At 41.9% G+C, this 21,051-nt stretch overlaps 1 protein-coding gene across 14 annotated transcripts in view; it reads left to right on the forward strand.

Moving 5' to 3' along the window:
- Positions 1-21,051, forward strand: part of phactr4b (phosphatase and actin regulator 4b) — a 33,932-nt gene that overhangs the window by 11,361 nt on the left and 1,520 nt on the right. For 7 of the 14 annotated variants that reach the window (XM_077575383.1, XM_077575380.1, XM_077575377.1 and 4 more), the window contains 12 exons: positions 7,591-7,761; positions 8,011-8,091; positions 9,406-9,906; positions 11,405-11,749; positions 13,382-13,513; positions 14,459-14,987; positions 15,638-15,915; positions 17,950-18,148; positions 18,299-18,354; positions 19,308-19,369; positions 19,460-19,597; positions 19,680-19,756. In XM_077575383.1, the coding sequence (XP_077431509.1) occupies positions 7,591-7,761; positions 8,011-8,091; positions 9,406-9,906; positions 11,405-11,749; positions 13,382-13,513; positions 14,459-14,987; positions 15,638-15,915; positions 17,950-18,148; positions 18,299-18,354; positions 19,308-19,369; positions 19,460-19,597; positions 19,680-19,756 (2,569 nt within the window). Of the gene's footprint in view, positions 1-1,328; positions 1,533-3,082; positions 3,740-7,590; positions 7,762-8,010; positions 8,092-9,405; positions 9,907-11,404; positions 11,750-13,381; positions 13,514-14,458; positions 14,988-15,637; positions 15,916-17,949; positions 18,149-18,298; positions 18,355-19,307; positions 19,370-19,459; positions 19,598-19,679; positions 19,757-21,051 lie in introns of those variants that run through there. The other 7 variants (XM_077575373.1, XM_077575375.1, XM_077575374.1 and 4 more) reach the window with 7 other exon arrangements.

Below are 21,051 nucleotides of genomic sequence, written 5' to 3' on the forward strand. Positions count from 1 at the left end.
AGGTAAACAGCCATTGTAAGTGATCCACAAATGTATCTTCTGTCTTATTTTATCTAATTCCTCCGACTCTTTGTAACAGGCGTGATTGTGTATGAATTTTTATCCATTGGCAGTGTTCAGTTACAGAGTTGTACTGTCTATCCATTGCACACAAATTAGGTTACAAATTCACAGTCAGGTAAATGAATACTTTTTCCTTTCCAGTAGGATCTTATTTCGTTTCACGTGGTCATCCCTGCCATTTTCACCAGACTAAAGAAGCACTGACTGAAGTGTTATATAGACCAATGTGTTTTTTTCTAGGCCAATACCAATGCTGATTATTAGTAGTCAAGGAGGCTAATAACCGATATTTGGAGCCGATATTCATTTTCAGTAAAACAAAAGAGGGTGTGAAAATTCTTTAAAATACAAATGGCAATCTTGACTTTTTTGTATTTGTAATGCGTTAAGGGTATGGCCCGACCAATTAATCGCCCGCTGATTATAAATGGCCGATTATTTTCCCCTTAAAACGTTCTAATTGAAGAAAAACGAAGTTTCCGACGCTCTCAAAGTACACTGAATGCACCATTTTGCTTGCATAGCATTAGCAACTAGCAAGTGTATGTTGTTCTGGTTATTCTGTTGTCCCAAGATGTCTTTTAAGATGTTTAATGACACCCCGGTTAGTATGTGTTCCCACAGCATTTGTGTGTGAATATTCGTTATTTGAAGGAAAAACACTCCCCAAGTCGATGCTAACTTCCCGTTAGCATTTGAGTGGGATCCTCCCTTCGCTTTTAGTATTAGCGCTAGGCTAACGATCTTTTAAACACCAAGCATGTTTTGTATTTAAATATACAGTGGATGTAATTCTTATTGTCATGTGTTTAGTTTTACAGTTAACTCTAACCAGGGGGGTCTCTAAAAAAAGGGGGTTACAATTTTTTGAAATACAAGTGGCAAGCTTGACTTAAAAAAACAAAAAAACAAATCGTGTTAAGGCTGATACCGGTATTCGTCAAAATGCCCAATATCAGCACCGATTATCGGTCTATCCCTATTACATAGGAAGTCTTATCTTCTGTGGTTTCATGTTTGTTGCATCCATCGCCCTACATACCGTCACACACTCGCTCCCGTTGAAAACATAACTCCGCTTTCCCAGGAATGGTTGGCATCTTTCACTGAATACTGACCTGCGCTATGAGCCAACGAGGGAGGGAGGGTCAGTCGTGGAGAGAGGGAGTCCAGCTCCTGCCGGGAGGGGAGGACTTAAGGAGATTGAAAGAGGGAGGGGGTGAGGGGAGTACTGAAAGGAATTGGGGAAGGGTAGACAACAGGAACACTGAGAAGAAGAAAGAACTTGAGCCTGGGGAGACTTGAGGACTTTTATTGAAGGGCGAGGAAGGCAGGTGCAGCCTCACGTTTGTCCAGGTTGCACACATTTGAACTTGGGACAGGTAGAGGCCCCGCAGGGGGCGAGATCATGGGACAGAGTCTCCGTGTGGAGACCCCAGCTCGGGATCCACTACAACATAACAATGGCGGTGAGTTTCTGCACTTATTCTACACTTCAGGACACAAATCCGCAACTTACCTTTAACTGTTTTTTTGTGCAGTTGCTGCGAAGAGAGCGTACTCACGGTTAGTTATTAGTTTTTCCGCAAGTCCTGCATAGTCGCTCTCTCTCTCGCTCTCTTTCTCTCCTCGGTTTCCCCTTCACGTTACCACCACAAGGAATGTTAAATCAACGGGATCACGTGGAGGAATGTCAGCTGTGTTTTCATGTAGTTGTGCACGTGTGGCACATTTATGTTAAACATGACATTTGTGTAGTCAACTGAAATAATGGAAAAATATCTCCTAATGGGTCTCATTTAGAATTGTCTTTTTTTTTCATAGTTCAAAATTGAAGTTCTTCTGTTTCAAACTATTGTATTATGAATATCGGTACGGTCAGGTCATTATGGCCGAGTATTGCCAAGAACCTCACGATACGATGCGTGTCACCACGATAACACGATATGATACATCGCAATACATGGCCTTCAAGGCGATGTTTCCCAATATTTTACCTGACTTAAAATACATTTTTATGAAAACAGTCATATGTGGACCCGAATTATATTTTTATTCTGCTGCACGGCAAAAATGATTTCTACTTGTAATGTAAGCAGCACTTACGTTTTTTTTGCTTGGTCGAAATGTAAGCCCACTGCATAGCAAGGAGCACCTTTCGGAGACGTGCCGGGAAACTTTATGAATGAATTACAATATTGAGTTTGACACCTCCGTATCTATATATCTATTGTAAAGAGGTCTGCAACGATATGAATTATTATTATTTTATTTTTTTTAGCACACTCCTTTAGGTCGTTAATGAATTTTTGGATGACTTAAATTTTATTTTGATCACAACTACTCTTAATTATGTTTTGTGTGCTCTGGAATCTTATTGATTTTCTTAAATTAAGATCATTTAAGTGTCATAATCCTCTGCCAATGGTTTAGTGATTAATGCAGTTAGGTTGTTACATAAGTGATCCGGAAGGATTGGAGAGCAGATTGGCTAAAAGCGGAGCTGTTGTTTTTTTTGTTTTTTTTTTTGTTCTCAGGCGACAATCTAGTGTGATCACTTGCTCACCTGACCAAGGCTGTCATGACTCATGCAACCATGAGGTCAGAGGGAAATTGAAGCTCCCTGGTGTGTGTTTATAGGACCAGTAGGTGTGGCCTCCGATAATCACACGCCCCCATGTTTCCTGACTCCGGCGCCTTATCTCTGCAGCTTCTGATTACACAGCACGACAGCCAGAACTCCTGTGTAGTTTTTGCACAGACATGTTATACACGAGCAGGACATTGTTAATGTGTTAACAGGCAGTGGTAATGAGCTTCACCGAGTGAGTTACTGTCACCGGGTTGGAACTAGCAGAGCGGTGTGACTAAGCTGTACAGTGACCTGTGTTGTGGTTTTCCAGGGGAAGAGGTTGTCTTTGTTCTGTCACAGAATCAGGGTGGAGTGCCGTTTCCTCTCTGTGTTTCCAGGCGGCCCCCTTCTACTTTTTTGTGCCTTTTCCCCCCTTTACGCCCATTTCTAGTCTGTCGCTCGCCCTGCTTTTCCCACAAAAACTTCATTTTAAGACATTTCTGTGAAAAATAACTCTGGGCTTTTGCATCACTTTTTTTTTGAATGGGAAATCAAATGTGGATGTTTTGTGCCTCTTTTTTGTGTGTTTTAGTGGAATAATTTGATCAGCAACAATTGAATCAGGCTAAAGTGCTTGTCATCAAAGGATTTAGTCAGTCATCTTTCCCTAATGGATGCCTACTACACGGGCTGAGCAATCGACACCTCTGCAGTGTCGTGGTGTGTGCTGGCCTGGCACAGCCTGCTTTTATCCTGCTTGGCTGGCTTCAGCTGAGCCACTGTGACTGCACTCGGCCGTGTGACAAGCATTTTGGACCGCAGGGCAACCGCAGCGATTTATTTGGGATATTATGGCACCTGGTCTGAATCCTCCGCGCTGTACAATGCAAATTTCAGCTGGAGTTCCTCGGTGCGGAGACATCCCTTGAACGCCGACCTCTAGACGACCATTAGAATTGACGATTTCCTACAGCATTTTCTTCTGTAGTGATTGAACTGTTGGGATACATCCGAAGATTTGAATTAGGGATCTCTTCTTTCTCATGGCATGCTGTTTTAAAACCCGCCACCATGGAAGCTGGACACTCAACAGCCACTTTCCAGGTAGAAATATTTCCTTTTCAAGATGAATAAGAATTAATTAACCAATTATTTTTGGGATCTGTAAAGATTTGTCAAATGTTATTTGTAATGTACGTGTCCTTGTGAATTTGGTTGATAAATTGCTAGCAGGCGTGATTTTCGTCATAGCGTAACTATAACTACTTCCTGTTCGCGTGTCTAAGGCTCATGGGAAACGTAGTCCTACTAGCCTAATACCGCAGTCACCGCCAGTCTGACCCAATGTAAGATGAGCTCTTCTGGCGGCATATTGCCAATGTTACAATGCGGGACCGTGCGAAGTAAATGGCACAGCCAGCTTCCAATAGCTGCTGGGACTGAGCAAAAAAGATTGGATAATGATGATTGTATTCACTTATTTACAGCTGTCACCCAAGATAACATTTAGCATTAGCTAAAGTAATAACACAACCAGATTGACTAGTGATGAAATTTGTTATAAAATAGTTCCTGGTGAGAATTTATTGCTTATTTGAATTTCAGCTAAATTAGTAGTGTCCCGGTTTTTAATTTTGAAAATCTAGTCCCTGACTCGCCACGGGTCTCTCTTCTCACCTTTGGAGCAATTCAGTTTGATTAAACAAAAATACTTACCTGTATGCCTGATGGTACTTTTTCTAAAGTGCATGACAATGAAATGGCGGACGTAAACCACTGCTTCATTCCACATTCATTGGTCAAACCAAATTATATGACAGCTATAGTCCATTGACGACACACTGTTTTATATATAATATTTTAAAAATGATTTACCTGCTTATTTTGCTTTAGCACTGAATGCTGCAAAATTATATTATTGTTTACACTGATCTGCGACTAACTGTGGCCGTCATGAGAAGTTAATACAGGAAACCCTCATTCTCTTCCATTGCCATTGTTTGTTAGCTTGCCTCGTTCCGGCTCATACCGTCAGTGCAGTGTGGTTTTCGTAATATCCAGCGATACTATTTTGATTTCAAAAGCTAAACCACGGTCAATAAGCAAGGACTGAGCCTGTAATGTGCAGTGGAAAATCGCCATTTGAATACCGAGTACTGTAATCCACATCAGCATTTCAAGATTTACATTGTTGGAATCAGACCGTAAGCGGCCAAGATGTCCTGTATGTATGCATGGGACTGGATGTTTTGAAACCGACATCAGAGGTACGCACTACGCCTGCTGAATTCTGCTCCCTTGAGAGTGCAAACATTTAACCAATCAGCATCCTGTGGTTTCATCTGCTCTCAGTATGTTTGTCAATCAAACATTCAGAGAATGTAATAATCACAGTTGTTGCTAAGTGTAACATGACTAACAGTCATTTGTGCTGACCTAATCCATGTGTGTACTCAATCTTATTTCTCTATTGGGGCAGTGAGGACTGGAAAACTGATAAGGTACTAGTCTCCGACACACCAAGGAATGTTTGTGAACTCTCGCTGAACGTCAGTCAGACCTCTTTTGTTAACTGTGGCTATGTGGAGTGTCCATGAGCTCTCAGCATCACCCTGCCAAAGCACACTCAGTCCTCAAGACCACTGAGCTAAAGATAATAACTGTCTTGAGTAAGAAGAATACTGTTTGTACTCTTTGTAGAGGCAGCAGATGACCTTGGTTGAATTTGCCCGATTACTGCAGCCTCTTCTGGAGCTCTATTGTTCTCTAGTTGCGTGTTTTTACCCCTGCTAGGTATTAAACACCTTGATTGTGGCAAGTCTCAATCAAACACAAATTATTCACAATGCACAGCACAAAAACAGCTTTTTTTCCTGAAACTTAGTTCAGCTTCTCTCACAGCTGTGGTTCCTACTTTATTTGACCGTATCTTGTTCCCTTGAACTTGGTATTTCCTTTCACTGTTATGCGGATGGCAGTCAGATCTATGTTCCGCTGAGCAAAAAGGACTCTTTCTCCTTAAGGCCATGTTTGTCCTGTATGGACGAAATCAAGGCCTGGATGGATGGCACTGAATTTCTGCAAATTCAGTGAAAAGAAAACAGAAGTGATGGTGTTTGGTCTCAGTAGCTCTTGTACATCCCACCCCATTGACTTTGGCAATCGGCACTCTTGTCAGGTGCCTTATGTAAAGGCCGCAATCGCGAACTTCGGTTTTAAATTGGCCAGTGATTTTTAAAGTGAACCGGCAAACAGTTGGCCATTGTTAAGCCTGTCCTTTCTCAACAGCACTTAGAAACACTAACCCATGGCTTCGTTACTGTAACGCACTTTATTTTGGAGTCAGCCAGTCCTCCCTCAAGCGTCTGATGCTGCTTGCCTACTAACTGGAGCTTGTGAGAGGGAGCACGTAACTCCAATTCTGCCCTCCCTTCACTGGTTCCCTGTACATTTTAGAGTTGATTTTATTTGTTTTCAAATCTTTAAATGGTCTCGCCCCACTTTACCCCTCTGAGCTCCCCCACTTCTACAAACCTGCCCGTTGCCTCAGGTCAGCGGACCAGACGCTACTGGTGGTGCCAAGGACTAAGCGGAGGCTCAGAGGGGATCGAGCCTTTTTCCTTGTCGGTCCCTCTGGAATGACCTCCCGCTAAACGTTAGGCAGGCCCCTGTGTGTCCATTTTCTTAAAAACTCATCTTAAAACACATTTTTATTCTTTGATGGTTGTTTTAAAGTGGTCTATAAATAAAGTTTAGTGGAAGAAAATCATCTGACTTTTGATGAAAATCTCTAATTTCCTGTTATTCTTCAATGTAAAGCATTTGTGCTGCAAAATTACAAGGAACTTTAATTTTGCAAAATTTAATAAAAACAAGGCTGTCTGGATGGCCAAAACAAGTGTAATCTTGACCTGTAAGCCTGTAGTCTGATTTGTGATGAGAAAGAAAATGTATCCTCTAAAGTTATGCACAGTCTGCACCAGGATGATGATCAACTTTTGACAAAATTTGCTGATATTTTCAAAATAATTTCCCCAAAGGAATAATGTGATTATATATATATATATATATAACCATGTAAGAAAAAATAACTGTACATTTTTAATTGCTGTTTTTTTACACATAACTGTTATGTTACACAAAAGCAGAACCACATTCTAGAACTTTGACAACAAATGACTAACTTTTGCAGTGTATCCTCCTCTGACATACACCACCATTTTTTGAGGCTGGTCCTTTTAGAATTAGTCTGTCGCAAAATATATGCAGTTAATCCTTTGGTCCCTGAACAGAGCTTTAGGGAGGTGCAATGAAATCTTTCAACAATGTTCAGAAGTCTCATGTGACGTGGCCATGACAGCAGCTAGCCATTTTGAATCAGTGTTGCAAAAAAGCCCCCCAAAAAGCAAAACATACTAAACTGAATCCTTTGCTGCCGAAATTTGTTGAGGACTGTCCATTGTGCAATGTTTTAGTCTGATGGGGTATCATAAATGCTAAAGAAAACTCTGAAGTAAAACTTGGGCACATTGTACGAGATATTTGACCTTAAAGGTTTTAATTGAAATATTAATGTAGGTTTTTGTCAAAGCTGAAAAACAATATTTGGGTGTGTTTATTTCATTGCCCGATTACACAAAGCTGATATACATAAGAAACTTTGTTTGGGTTTTCAGTAAGGCAAAATTGGCTTGCCTTGTTGAGTTGTGTCCTCTGAATGCTAATTTACATCTGATTATTGCTTTTATTATTGTGGCACGGCTCAGTGGTAGAGTGGTTATTTCCCAACCCCGAGGTTATGGGTTCACTCCACGGCCCTTGTGACCATGTCGAAGTGTCTTTGAGCAAGATAGTGAACCCCCAGTTGCTCCTGCTGTGCCATCAGTAGGTGAATCCGTTTTGATAGGTGGAAAAAAACGCTATACAAGTGAAAGACTATTTACCGTTTATTTCAGATGATGAAAGTGAGCAGCACCAGAGCACGATGGCGGGAGAGGCGAGCAGCACGGGAGACAGCACCCCTCCCCCAAAGCGCAAGGGCAAGTTCTCTAGTCTCGGCAAGATCTTCAAGCCATGGAAGTGGCGCAAGAAGAAAAGCAGCGAGAAATTCAAGGAAGCATCCGAAGGTTTGTGGTTTTAATTCTCTTTGGAGAGATGGCCGCTCCCCCACATCCCCTGCCCACTTCACTTTTTTTAACCCCACAATGCATGGTCCAATTTACCATAATTGCAGTCCAGGTTGAACAAGGACAATAAGTGCTAGTGTGATGCCATTTTATGTTATTCCAAACTTGCATTGTTGAACATGCAATTGTTAAATGAACACCCTAATAATGTTTGTAATGTGCTGCCATATATCTTTGTCGATATGGCAGAGCTGGAGAGAAGAATGTCGACAAGGCGTACCCGGCAAGAGCTTATAGATCAGGGAGTGCTGAAAGAAGTTCCAGACAACGGTACATGTTCTCTGATTCATCTGATCTTTGCACAGCAGTGTCTGTATCCGCTGTATCTAGTGTAGCACTGCTGGGGCTGTCACACCCACACAGTCGGCAAAGTGAAGTCATGATTACATAATGACAGGAACACTGCACTCCCATCCAGCAGGTGTCTGAGACATATTTAGAAAATGTCAAATGTGCTTTCACCTTGCTTGCTGCCTTGTTTTTAAAAGTAGTGTAATATGTGTTTTAATAATGCTCTCGAGAGCTGAGAAAGGGGAACAAATGGTGCCCTGCAGCAATGTGGTTTTCAAAGGGGCATGTGCAATCATAATGCAGGGACCGCTGTTCTGCAGAAGCCCATATATTAAACCTACAGCTGCTCCTTCATCACACCAAGCCACACACACACACACACACACACACACACACACACGCACACACACACACACACACACACACACACACACACACACACACACTGTTGTCTACATGAGCAGGCTTTTATGACGGGGGAAAGGATTCAAACCATTGATTATTTTCATTAATAAGCTGTGGTAGCCTGAAACATGTTTGTTAAATGAATTGTCAATCACATTTACAAATCACTTCTCATTGTGACCAAAAAAAAAGCAGTCAATGAAGCGTGTAATAACCTACAGGTAGATTAAGTTCAACATGTAGGCTATTGATGGCTCAATGACTAAATTTACTTAATCATCCATAATTCACTTTGTTGATGTTGTGTTGTTCAACAGCCTGTGGTGGTTGCAGTCCATTTTAATGACTTAAAGTGGAAGTCAACCTTAATAATTTCTTGACAATAATTTGTTATACGTGACCTCACTATTCTAAACATGACATTCTAATTAATATTACATTTGTGGTATACGAGTTATGCAGCAATGTCCAGCCGTTTTTATCCATCTTCTGCCACTTGCTGTCGACTGAAGATGACATCACAGTTGCTCTGGGCTCAGGAAGCCACCAATCACAGTTCACCTGTTTTTTTAAGCTGAGCTGTGATTGGTTGTTACCTCAGACCTAAGCAACTGTGATGGCATTTTCACTCAACAGCAAGTGGCAATATGGCCGCCTTCTGATATTGATAACAAACTGGATTTTGCTGCTTAACTTGTATTCCACTAACCTAATATTAACCAGAATACCGTATTTAGACTAGTGGGGCTGCAAAGAACAACAACTTTAAGCATCAATCAATTCCACACAGCTACAGCTACCAATAGATTTAATTATTAGGCCTCTCCTTATGTTATATTTTCCCTGAAAGTCAAATGAAGGAAAGATGAACATTTTGTCCTCCTTTAGATGCAAATGGAGCGGCACAAAGCCTGAAGCAGCCCTTCGTGAAGAATGGCCACACTCTGCCTGTGAGTGGAGGAGGGTTCGGTGGAAGGAGCAACCCGGGCCGATTGCACTCTGATTCAGACTTCAGGATAAACCCTACTTGGCTGGCCTATTCGGACGACCACAGGGGCCGATCTCCCCCAGATGGAGAACGCCGAAGAGTTTCGAGCTCCAGGGGTTCCGGCCCCCCGGAAGAAGGGCAGAGAGGAAGTGGGGTGATGGGACCCCGTGGATATGGGGAGACAGAGAGGAAGTCGTCTAACACCACGTGGCATGGACAGATTCACAATCAGATGGATGAAGGCAGAAGTGGAGGCCAGTTTCACCCTGAAGATGGACAAAGGAGGCCTGGGCTGCAGAAAGCCCCCTCAGAGGATGGCAGGAGGAGTCGACCGGCTGATGTGGACTGGAAGCCCACACTCCCCCGACATGCGTCTGCTGAAGAGGGAAGGACCCGTAGAGGTGAGTCACTCACGCACCCCCCTCACTCCCTGCTATCACGTTATTCCTGGTAAGGAATGTCAAAGTTTTACACAATGACATCATGCATATATTTTCAAGCTTTGTAGCGTGCTTTGCTGGTGCTGTCCGCTTAGAGACGAGCTCCAGATGGCTCCCAAGAGTCCTGCTCCATCTTCTTATTCAGGAACAGCTCGTTCTCTCATCTCCTAATTAACGTGGCACAATCCGTATACTCTTCGTTTGCCATTTAATGCTATCGCTGTAAAGACGCGGTGATAAGTGGTGAAGCCGCACAGTTAATTGATTTTAAGCAACATTACACTTTGTGAAAGTGACGGCACACAGGTTGTCACTCATCGGACAAAGGAACCACTTAAAAATGTCATTCTCTTGTTCTGCGTATTTGTACGCCTGAGTTACAGTCGAGAAGCTCCACGTGTGAATTTGGATTATTACAGTGAGAATTTGCTTTAGAAATTGGCGAAACACTGCATGCAGGTGGACAACCAGCTCCAAATCAACACTGCAGAGACTTGTCTATAAATAAAAGCAGTTGTCAGGAATTTTAGAGTTACAGCTTTGATATGATGTGGGAGTCGCAAAAGAATATGTGGGATGACTCGGATATGTTTGGGGCTGACTGAGGGTGGTGTTAGTGTGTGGTAATTACAGCCACTTACGCTGTTTATCCTCGCTGCTGATCCCGAGATAATGCAATTCTGAATCAAGTGCTATCACAGTGCATGCTCGGAGTGGTGAAACGGCAACAAACGGCTCGCTGTGGTGTCGCTCAACATTGCAACGCAGTGCTCATGTTAAAGAGGAAATCAACCCAAAACAATTTTCTTGACAACAGTATGTTCTATGCAGCCCCACTAATCTAAATACAGTATTTTGGTTAATATTGCATTAGTGGAATATGAGTTAAGCAGCAAAATCCAGCAGTTTTTTTTTTTTTACAATATCAGAAGGTGGCCATTTTGCAACTTGCTGTCGAGTGAAAATGACATCACAATTGCTCAGGTCTCAGGTAACAACCAATCACAGCTCATCTTCAGAAAACAGGTGTGCCTGAGCTCTGAGCAACTGTGATGTCATCTTCAGGGATCTATATTAATTTTTGAACTTTGTCAGTTGATCGCACCACACAGGTTTTGGTCGTGCCTTTTTTGGGGGGATACAGCTTGACCTGAAAATGAAAAGAAATGTTTAAGGCTGACTTCCCATTTAAGATTTCAGAATGATTTCAAAATGAGATTCAAGAATGGGGTCTTTGTTGTCCTTCATTAACTTAAAATTATTGATTAAATCCTAACTATGATACACGGGCCTTTTGGTTTTTTGGTCTGGTATCAACACACAAAGGCAGGTGTCATACAGTGTGCATCTGACATAACATACTAATCGGTAGTAAATTACTATAAATTTTGTTTTGGTAGGTAACGTTGAAAAATGAATTATGCAACGTTACATCTAAGATGTTGTCTTGTTTTCATAGAGTCAGACAGCCATTTTGTCCCTGAACCTGAAGCACTGAAGGACACTCTTCGTGAACCTCTGCCGCCTAAACAGTCCGTCATGCCTCCAAAATGGTTGATAAGCTCTACGCCTGAACCAGGCAGCGAAGGGCCACCTCGTGCCCCATCGAACCACAACTCGGCCCAGTACCCATCCCTGTCTGCCTCCGCGAGTACTGCACCCAAGCCTACAAGGAACGTCTCCTCTGTGGGTGCGACCACACAGCAGTCTTCATCTGCAGCCTTGTCGTCCGCCCCTCATGGCACCAAGCAGCCACCTCTGCCTCCGCCCAAGCCGGTGAACAGGGGCAACCCTGGCATGCTGGGTAAGCTTTGCTCAGTTGTTCTTGCGCATATTCCCCAAGATAATGACTTGATCAGGTTTATTAGAAGTTACAAATGTGCTGGACCGCTTATTGGTGGCGATCGGCATGGACTTCTCTTTTAAAAATTTGATAGCTGGTAAGTGATCAATTTAAAACTGTGTTAATTCAAATTTTCAGTTAACTTTACAAATTAAGCTGCTAACCCAGGGAATTCTCTGCACCATTGTTTTTATTTCAAATTAATACATAGATAAGTGAAAGTTTAACATTTCATTTAGACATTTTGTAAAACTTTATTTACTGAAGAAAATAATAAGGAGCCATTTACTTGTTCAAGGTTTCATTTTACTTTTAAGAAATGCTGATGATTCAGGGAGCTCCCTGAACTTACTTTATTTTTAATTTTATCTTTTAGACATTTAAAACAATGATGATTTATGGGTTAAAAAATCGGAAAAGTTTGTCTGCTTAAAAACAATTTAATAACGAGGGAGTGTTTTTTTATGTAGACTTGGATTATTTACCCTTTTTGGCTCCAAATTGGTTATCGACGTCCTCGAATATTATTAATCAGAATCGCATCTCCTCTTTTAAAAACAAAAACATATCAGTCTATCGCTATCTATCTATCTATATATATATATATATATATATATATATATATATATAGCTGCAAACTGTTTTTATTTTATCCCCAAAAATATTCATATTATTTTAAGGAAATCACTGAACATGCGCTTGTTACATCCATAACCAGGGTTTTTCCTGTGTACAAAATTCAGAGGCGGCCACCTCCACCTTATTTGCTCGCCACCTCCAGCCTGAGTGACTGATAATGAAATAATGCTTTAACATGATAATAGTCATATTCTTATTGGAACTATTATTCTTATTATTAAAAACATGGAATTATTACAATAATATTTCATCACGAAAGGATGAAATAGAACTTAACCCAGGCCTATATACATCATTTACTTGTAATAAGAAAATATTTGTTTCCTTTTTTTTGACCAATTAAATGAAATTAGATCATTGCAGCTTGCTGGTTGGGAGTGCCTGAATGAATCTAAACATTTGTGTATTTTTCCACCAGCTAATGACTTGCGCCACCAGGCCTATTGTAGCTGCAACGGTTCAGAGACACTTGTGAGTGTGAGCTTCAGCTCACAAGGCTGCAGTTCAGTGGCGGTTGCTATTCTGCAAGTTTGTTTCATACGGGATTGCTCCCAAATTCCCGTTGGAGTGAGGCTGTCTGCTTTGATTCATTGTTGTGAATCTGGATGATGATTCAAGCTCACGCATTTTGGTACTGTGTGTGCGACTTGTCTAGCATGATGTGCTGTGAGATGTTTTTTAGGACATTAAGGGAGGCACTGAGCTTATTTGGCAATTTGGACAAATATAAAACAATCTGTCTCACTTTGTTACCATACTGAGAGACTATTCAAAAATAAAACAAATGTTTAGAACATTTTTTCTAGATGGTGATGGTATTACTGAGAATTTGCTGGTATTTCAACTGACGCCGAGTGTCTAATCATCCCTCGGCACTCTGTACATAAACCCTGCAGCCGTGTACCCGCAGTCATTAAAAGAAGTTGAGCTGAAGGCCTCCATCTCCTCCTTTAGTCTCCGCCCTACAGGGTGGAGAGCACGCACAGCTTCCGCTCTACTGGTCCTGCTGGAAGCGAGAGTGCGAGTATGATGTCTATCTGTCCCTGCCTGTCTACCTGTGCCGGCGGGCTGGAGGCCTGCGCTCAGGTAAAAGGATGTGATCTGGTATCTGTAAGCAGGCGGCCGGTGTCTGAACCCACCCCACCCCACCCCGCCCACCCCGTCAGAGTCTGCATTCTTCATCATATGGCGTCTTTTCAAGCTGTCCGCGTTATCTTTTTCCTAATGTCTTCTTTTTCCTGATGGACCTTGTTTGCGTCACCTTCAATGTGATTTAGGCTCCACAAGTTGCATGAGCAGACGATGTGTGCGCTGTTCGCTTCATGTTATATACGAGGCAAATGCTGTAGTAGTTGAGCGTATTTAGCTTGGTCGGTACTCATTCTCCTTTGGCATGTGAATGAGAGCAAGCCTTTAGCAGGTTTGGCCTGCTTTCAATGCATCAATGGAATTTTAAGGACGTAATCCGCTCAACTCTGCTGCTGAAATGGGATGGAAATGAATGAATGGACAATAAAGACTGTAGCATACAAGTTGGTTCAAGATTCTCGCATGCTTATGGTCTGCCAGCACTCACCGCGGCTCACCACTTAACATGACTTCAAGACCTTGATATACATTTATTTTGAGGAATAACAGAAAAAATGTGCATGTCACTTAAGAGTGCATCTGAGCTGCTTGTCCGCAAGGTTTTTGACACCAAGACACCAAGTTTGGCTGTGTTGAGCATGCAGGCTGTTTTTTTTGTCTTCTCCGTCTCTCTGACCTGGGGCACATGTTGCACACTAGCGTGTTAGATCAATGTGTGCAGCCATGTTGACACAGTTATGTGATGTCATTCTCTGTATGCATTCATGCTCAGTCAGGCAAGTTGTTAATCTGTATTCTGCCAAACTGGATGTCTCCCAACATCTGAAGAAGCATGTGCTTTCATTCCGCAGTAGCATAAAACAAAGATGCTCACTTCCGAGCCTAAGAGATTTTATATTTTGCTTTCTGATTCAATGTTATTAATTGCGCTTCTGTCCCCAGCAGGTGATATCACACAAGCTGCCGGGGGTGCCAGTCTTGTCCCGGCGAAGCCCTCCCCGCCGATGCCTCCAAAGAGAACCACCCCCGTCACCAAACGCAACACGGACGACTCCTCCGCTCCAAGCCATCCCCTCACGCCCTCGCCACTTTCTCTCGAGGACCACAGCTCTGTGAGCTTTCAGCTGCCTCCGCCTCCCGCGTCCCCTCCGCTACCGTCGCACATACCTCCCTCTCCGCCCCGACAGCAAATACACACCCACCACCTTCCGCATCAGCACTCTTACCCGCACCCACTGCCCCAACCTATACCAATCTTGTTTGATCCCCCAAGTCCTGTCAGTGAGTCACCCCAGCGCCCAGCTCCTGTCCCGCTGCACATCATGATCCAGCGAGCTCTGTCCAGTCCCGGCCCTATTCAACCCAACCCAGATGGGTCACAACGTGCTCACACATTGCTGTTTGAAACACCTCCAGACTACCAAGCTGATCGAGGTCGCCCCCTTCCTGTCAGCATCCAGCCACTAAAACTGTGAGTTTGACTTTTTACTAAGAGAAGCCCTGTAAAGCAGAAACCATTGCTCTTAACTCATTTGCTCCCAAAAACGTATAAATCCGTTCTAGTTTAAATGTTACCATGCTCCCAAAGACATATTTATACGTTTTTTAATAATGTTTTAGGTTTTTTTTTTTTTTTTTGCTAGAGCATACAGAAGGCTTTGATGCAGCCTCTGAACTGAAGAGAATGGTTGAAGCAATGGTAGTTATTACAAAAACGGCCAACAGGTGGAAGCAAGAGATCAACCAGGGCCATGTTGCAAAAAGCTCATTTACCCACAGTTTTAAACGGATTTGTGAATAATGATGAAACTTGGCTATATTCTAATGCTAATTGCTGTAAAACGGAAACAGATTGATCTATACTTTTTTTTCCTGATGAAAGAAGAGATTCTAATCTCTCTTTTGGTAGGTTCCATGTTTTTATAGCAATAGAACATAATATTCTGTGGGCCTTGGAAAATCTGTCAAAATCCAGTAAAACAGCCGGAGCGAAGGGGGTTGCTTTAATGAAAATGGTTGGGAGTGAATGAGTTAATGTAATTACAAAGAATTCAGTCCTGCTTAATTAAATAGGTAGGGAAAATTCATTATAAACAAAGTTCTTTGACATTTTTCTAATAGATCTGAAGATGACTACTCCGAAGAGGAGGAGGAAGAAGACGACGATGATGACGAGGAAGACGAGGAGTACGACGGGGAGATACCCCAGCCTAAACTAGAGCCACGGAGCCGCCGCGGTTTGGTTGTGGATGCTGGAGTTTGTCTCCCCGGTGGAGAAAACGGTGAGGAGGAGGAGTCGGAGGATGACGACGAGGATGAAGATCACAGAGAGGATAGTGACTCAGATGGTCCTGTGCCTTTTAAAGAGGAAGAATCGGATGAGGAGGAAGAGCCACTGAGTAAGCATTGTCATATTATGACTAAAACAAGTATTTGTGTATGTGTTACCAAGCGTAGCTGCAAATCTAGGTAATCTAAATAGCAGATTCAAAGATTTTGTATTTTCTTTAGGAGGCTCGTAGGACAGTGTTTCCCAAATACTCTACATTAGTATATAATGAAGTAATAATGCTTTCATCTCACGTTACCCACAACTTTAGTCAGTGTGAAATCTGGGTATGTTTAGTTATCCACAAAACTATTATTTTTTGTTATAGGAATGGCAAAAGGTGGAGACACAGATTAATATCCGGGTCAATATCACCATATGGTGGCTTTCAGACTTCCCCATTTCACTAACAAAAAGTTTAGATTTTCAATTGAACTTCATAGAATATGCTATTAGAAATGCAGATTGGTCAAGTTCCTACACTTTAAAAAATAAATAAAAATATATATAAAATTAAAAGTATGTCCCTGTTGCTGTTTGTAAACACAACACTCAAAACTGATGCTCGAGGTAGCTGAGGACCGCAGCCAACCAGGAACGAGCGTAAAACAAGCTCACCAATCAGGAGCGGGCGTTCGCATAGCCAAATTAGCATATGCAGACAAGACACAGGACTCAAACTCCTAGCACGTCTGCGGAAACAGCCCACCAATCAGGAGTGGGCATTCGCACAGCAAAATTTGCATTTGCCACTTTGTTGCTTGCCTCTCGTGGCTCGGCTGGAAGGAGAACTTTTAGTCTCCGCCCAGAAACGTCCTGGACAGTCCAAAACAAATCTGTACGTACGTAGGCACTTGTAGCAAATGTTAGCATTGAATTAGCACGTGGTGGACCTTTACTTGGCAACATGATTCAGTTAGCTATAGCTGTGTGCTAATATATTTTCAGTTTTCTGAGGTTAGGTAAGCATAACAACATCCAACTACTCACACAATACAGCATAAATGGTGGCTGTCCATACACTTATTAATTTGCCTGCTATTTTGCTGTTCAAAGTGGACACACTAGCACTTAATACAATCTTAGGTTAGCTTAGCAATTAGCATGACTTCATCTTTCCTCTCAATACCTTTGTGAGAACGTTACTTCTGAGAAATGTATTTTATCCGGCGCCATGGTGGCAATTATTAATGACTTAATAGCGACTCTGGAACATGTTTAGCTAAACTAGAAGTCACGTGCGTCCAGCCCAAGTGAAGGTTTTTGGCACCGTCTCGACGGTTGATTCTCAGTTTTGCTATTCAAAATGCAAATTTTGCCTCGCAAAACTGCTTATTTGGAGTCTTGTACTGACGCGTGTACATATAAGACCTCAGAGTATCATTATTTTGCTAAATTTTCACATTACTTAGGGATTCTGATGTGGACCCACCTTCTGCCATCTTGTGGAAGAGCATTTAATTTCCCTTCCTCTTGCTATACAGTAATTTCTGGACTACAAGGCACACCTGACTATAAGCCGCGCTAGCTAAATTTGGAGGCATACTCGAGCTTGTTACACATATAAGCCGCACCCGCCTGTAAGCCGTAGGTGTTTTAATGTTACCGCTACTTCCTTTTCCATAATGAGAGCGCAAATTGTCTCGCTCTCGTTCTGTCTCTCCTACTGTATTTGGGCTCACTTGGTTTGTTTTGCTCTGCCTGACGCTCTTGCGCTTCCTTTATAGAGCGCCCCCTTGTGATCTGATGGATAAGCCGCAGCTTTGTATTAGCCGCAGGGTCGAATGCAAGTGAAAAAAGTAGCGGCTTATAGTGCAGAAATTACTGTAGTTTCTTTCATAGATGCACAATGCGATTATCTGTAGTGGATGAATAAAAGTTTTTGGACTAATGAAGTTATAATTGGGCAACATCCCACCTACTAATATTTCATGGCACCCTATGTTCAATTGTTCAAATCACTGTCATCGACGGTGCACTTATAATGTGCATCACTACAGACTGCATTTTTACATCTCTTAGGAACAGCATAACAGATTTTTACAAAGGAGTCAAATATCTTAAATAAACAAATAATGTCATACTTGCCCTGTCTGTTGTCCAGGTGCTCTGGCCAGCAAAGTGAAGAGGAAAGACACCCTGGCTCTAAAGCTGAGCAGCCGTCCCTCTGCACCCGACAGGGACAGATTTGCACAGGAGAGGAGCAGCAGGGATGACCAGCCACCGGGTCAGGCTGGCCTCACCTGGCAGAGCAGGGAGCAATGGGAGGCCATTCGCACGCAGATCGGCACTGCGCTCACGAGGTAAAAAGCCACATCATAGCACTGCTTTTTTTTTTTGCAATTCTTAATGACAAGTGTGAGTGTGCGTTCTAAAAATCTTCTGCTGTATTTACGGCTTATAAAGCAGAGAAATGGTTTAAAAATAGACCCCTTTGCTTTTCTTCCCATCAGACGTCTAAGCCAGAGACCCACTGCTGAGGAGCTCGAGCAAAGAAACATCCTGCAACGTTAGTATTGACTTTTATTTTCCTCTTCAACGTACATAGTACAAATCTGAAATGTTGGTATTTTAGTGAAATTCTGTCATTCCCAGGGATGTGATTTTTTCGCTAATTCGCGGAATTCCGCTTTTTTTATCTACCCCCCCCCCCCCCCAAAAAAAAAATTCCTATTTTTTTAGTAGTTCATTGTGTATGCACATGACTCCGACAGATAACATCTTCTGCTATAACAAAGACATTTGTGGTATGCTCTAATATGAGTTACTTTTCATTTAGTCATGATGCAATTATTTGTTCATGAAATTTGAACTCTTCAACATTATTTATGTGTTAACTTAGTAATCACATTAGTTAGATATGATGATATTCTCAGTGATAGTTTTTAAAAGCAAAGGCAGTCCAATGTTTTTGAATGTGACTGATTTTGAGTTGACTAAAACTGCTATTTTATATGGGATAGTTCAATATACATTGAAAATTTATGCTGTTGTTTTGTCTATTTCTTTGTCATGTGAGTGCATTGAAAGTACTTAAAAACACGGAAAACCCATGAGCTCCGGGGGGCTTCGCTAGCTAGCCTAGCTGGGTGCCAGCGGCCCCCAGACCCCCGGCTAAATTTTCAGATAATTTCACTTTGGTCAAATCACATCCCTGCATTCCCATTACAATTAGTTTGCATGTACAACCAAAATCTCTTGTCCTGAGATTTTAAGTTTATTAGCTTTTTTTTTTTTTTTTTTTTTTAAACATCTGCATACTCCTAAACATTACTCAGTATTGTAACATCCAGACAATTTTACATACAGTATCAGTGGGAGAGGAGCTTTGAAACCTCAATAAATGAATGCAGTCTAATTTTGTGAGCTGCTTTTCATCTCCTTTGTCTGCACGTCAAGCCAGACTTGAATACGGTGTCTAAATAAAGCCCTTCTGTTGTTTTATTCCCTGTCTTGTTACAGCCAAAAATCAAGCCGACAGACAAGCGGAGGTTAGAGAGATTAAGCGAAGACTGACCAGAAAGGTGAGCGGCTGATGTATTTCACTGTCATGTGTCCAATTGTATATTTGCTGTGTATTGAACTAGAACTCTCCTAAATCATATTTCTTGTAGCTGAGTCAAAGACCCACAGTAGCAGAACTACAGGCCAGGAAAATTTTGCGATTCCACGAGTATGTGGAAGTCACAGATGCCCAAGACTACGACCGCAGGGCAGACAAGCCGTGGACCAAGCTGACACCTGCTGATAAGGTAAACACGGTCTGTCAGCTATAGAAAAGTCATTGAGTGCATAAATCTCTTACTGTCGTATTGTGCGTGTTATTTCTTCTAGGCAGCCATCCGGAAAGAGCTTAATGATTATAAAAGCACTGAAATGGAGGTTCACGAAGAGAGCAGAATCTACACAAGGTATACATCTTAAACTCGCTATAAAGTGGAAATGTTTTCTAAATTTGACTCGTTAACCCTGTAAAATTTGAATGATTAAAAAAAATCCGTAAGTATAGAAAATGAGGCTTCAAATTAGAAAAAAAAAAATTGCGCTTTTGTCTCTCAAACGCTGTGGGTGCGTCCACAAAGTGCGGGAAAGTACACTTTTTGGTGCATCTTTCTTATGGCAGCACATCCCAAATATATTTGAGCCCAAGCAATATATACGCTTAAAGCCTCCAGTGATTGAAATTTACTGTACCAGGTCGTCACGGGGATTTTTTTAGATTTTAGATTTTTAGATTTTTTTTAGAGTTTAAAGCGGCCACGCCAGCGCAAAGTGCGGACTTAAAAAAAAAAAAAAAAAAAAGTTAAATAAAACAGCCCTCTTCTCTCTTAATAGGGGTGGGTACGTCACAATATGATATGCGGTACAAAGCTCACAATAACGATTATCGATATATAAATAGTTTATTTTTGTACCATCACTGAAACACAATATTAATAATAATAATGCATCAGATTTAAATAGCACTTTTCTAGACACTCAAAGACGCTTCACAATGGAATGGATACATTATTCATGTACTCACACATTCACATTATGGTGGCGGTATGCTACTTAAGTAGCCACAGCTGACGGAAGCGTGGCTGCCATTGTGCGCCTACGGATCGATAATCGATCATGAGACAAAAGTATCACGGATTATCGCCATATCGTCACACTCCTACTCTCTATTGACTCACACCATGAACAACAAGGCACTCCAAAGTAGTCGTGGCGGCGTAAAGCCCTGGCTGACCCTTAGGACTCCGACCACCCAACACCCCCACAGACTCTTTCGCCTTTCTTCCATGATGTGCGCACACTCACGGCTGACAACAAGATGCTCTCAAGCAGCCATGCCGGACTATCCAAACACAAGATAGCTAGCTAGCTAAGTGCATGATGTAATTGTGCCGGGCAACTGCTGATTGACCAGGCCATTTCAAAATAAAATACCACCCACGGGTTAAAAAGATTTAGTATCTGTAGTGCCCATAAATTAAAATAACAGAGCAAGTTAAAATTACATATGAAAAACATACAAAGTGCAAAATATATAGTGCTGTATCATCAAATTACAAACGTGAACGAAGGTGCTCGAGTTCTTATCCTGCCACAATTAATGGCTACATAGTTATCTTCAAAACTAATTTCTGAACTAATAGAAGAAATGACATGTAAAAACAATCTTTGTTCCGATTTACATTTGATGATGTCCGTTTCCTTT

The sequence above is a fragment of the Vanacampus margaritifer genome, chromosome 9, assembly GCF_051991255.1.
Source record: "Vanacampus margaritifer isolate UIUO_Vmar chromosome 9, RoL_Vmar_1.0, whole genome shotgun sequence".
Lineage (NCBI taxonomy): Eukaryota > Metazoa > Chordata > Actinopteri > Syngnathiformes > Syngnathidae > Vanacampus > Vanacampus margaritifer.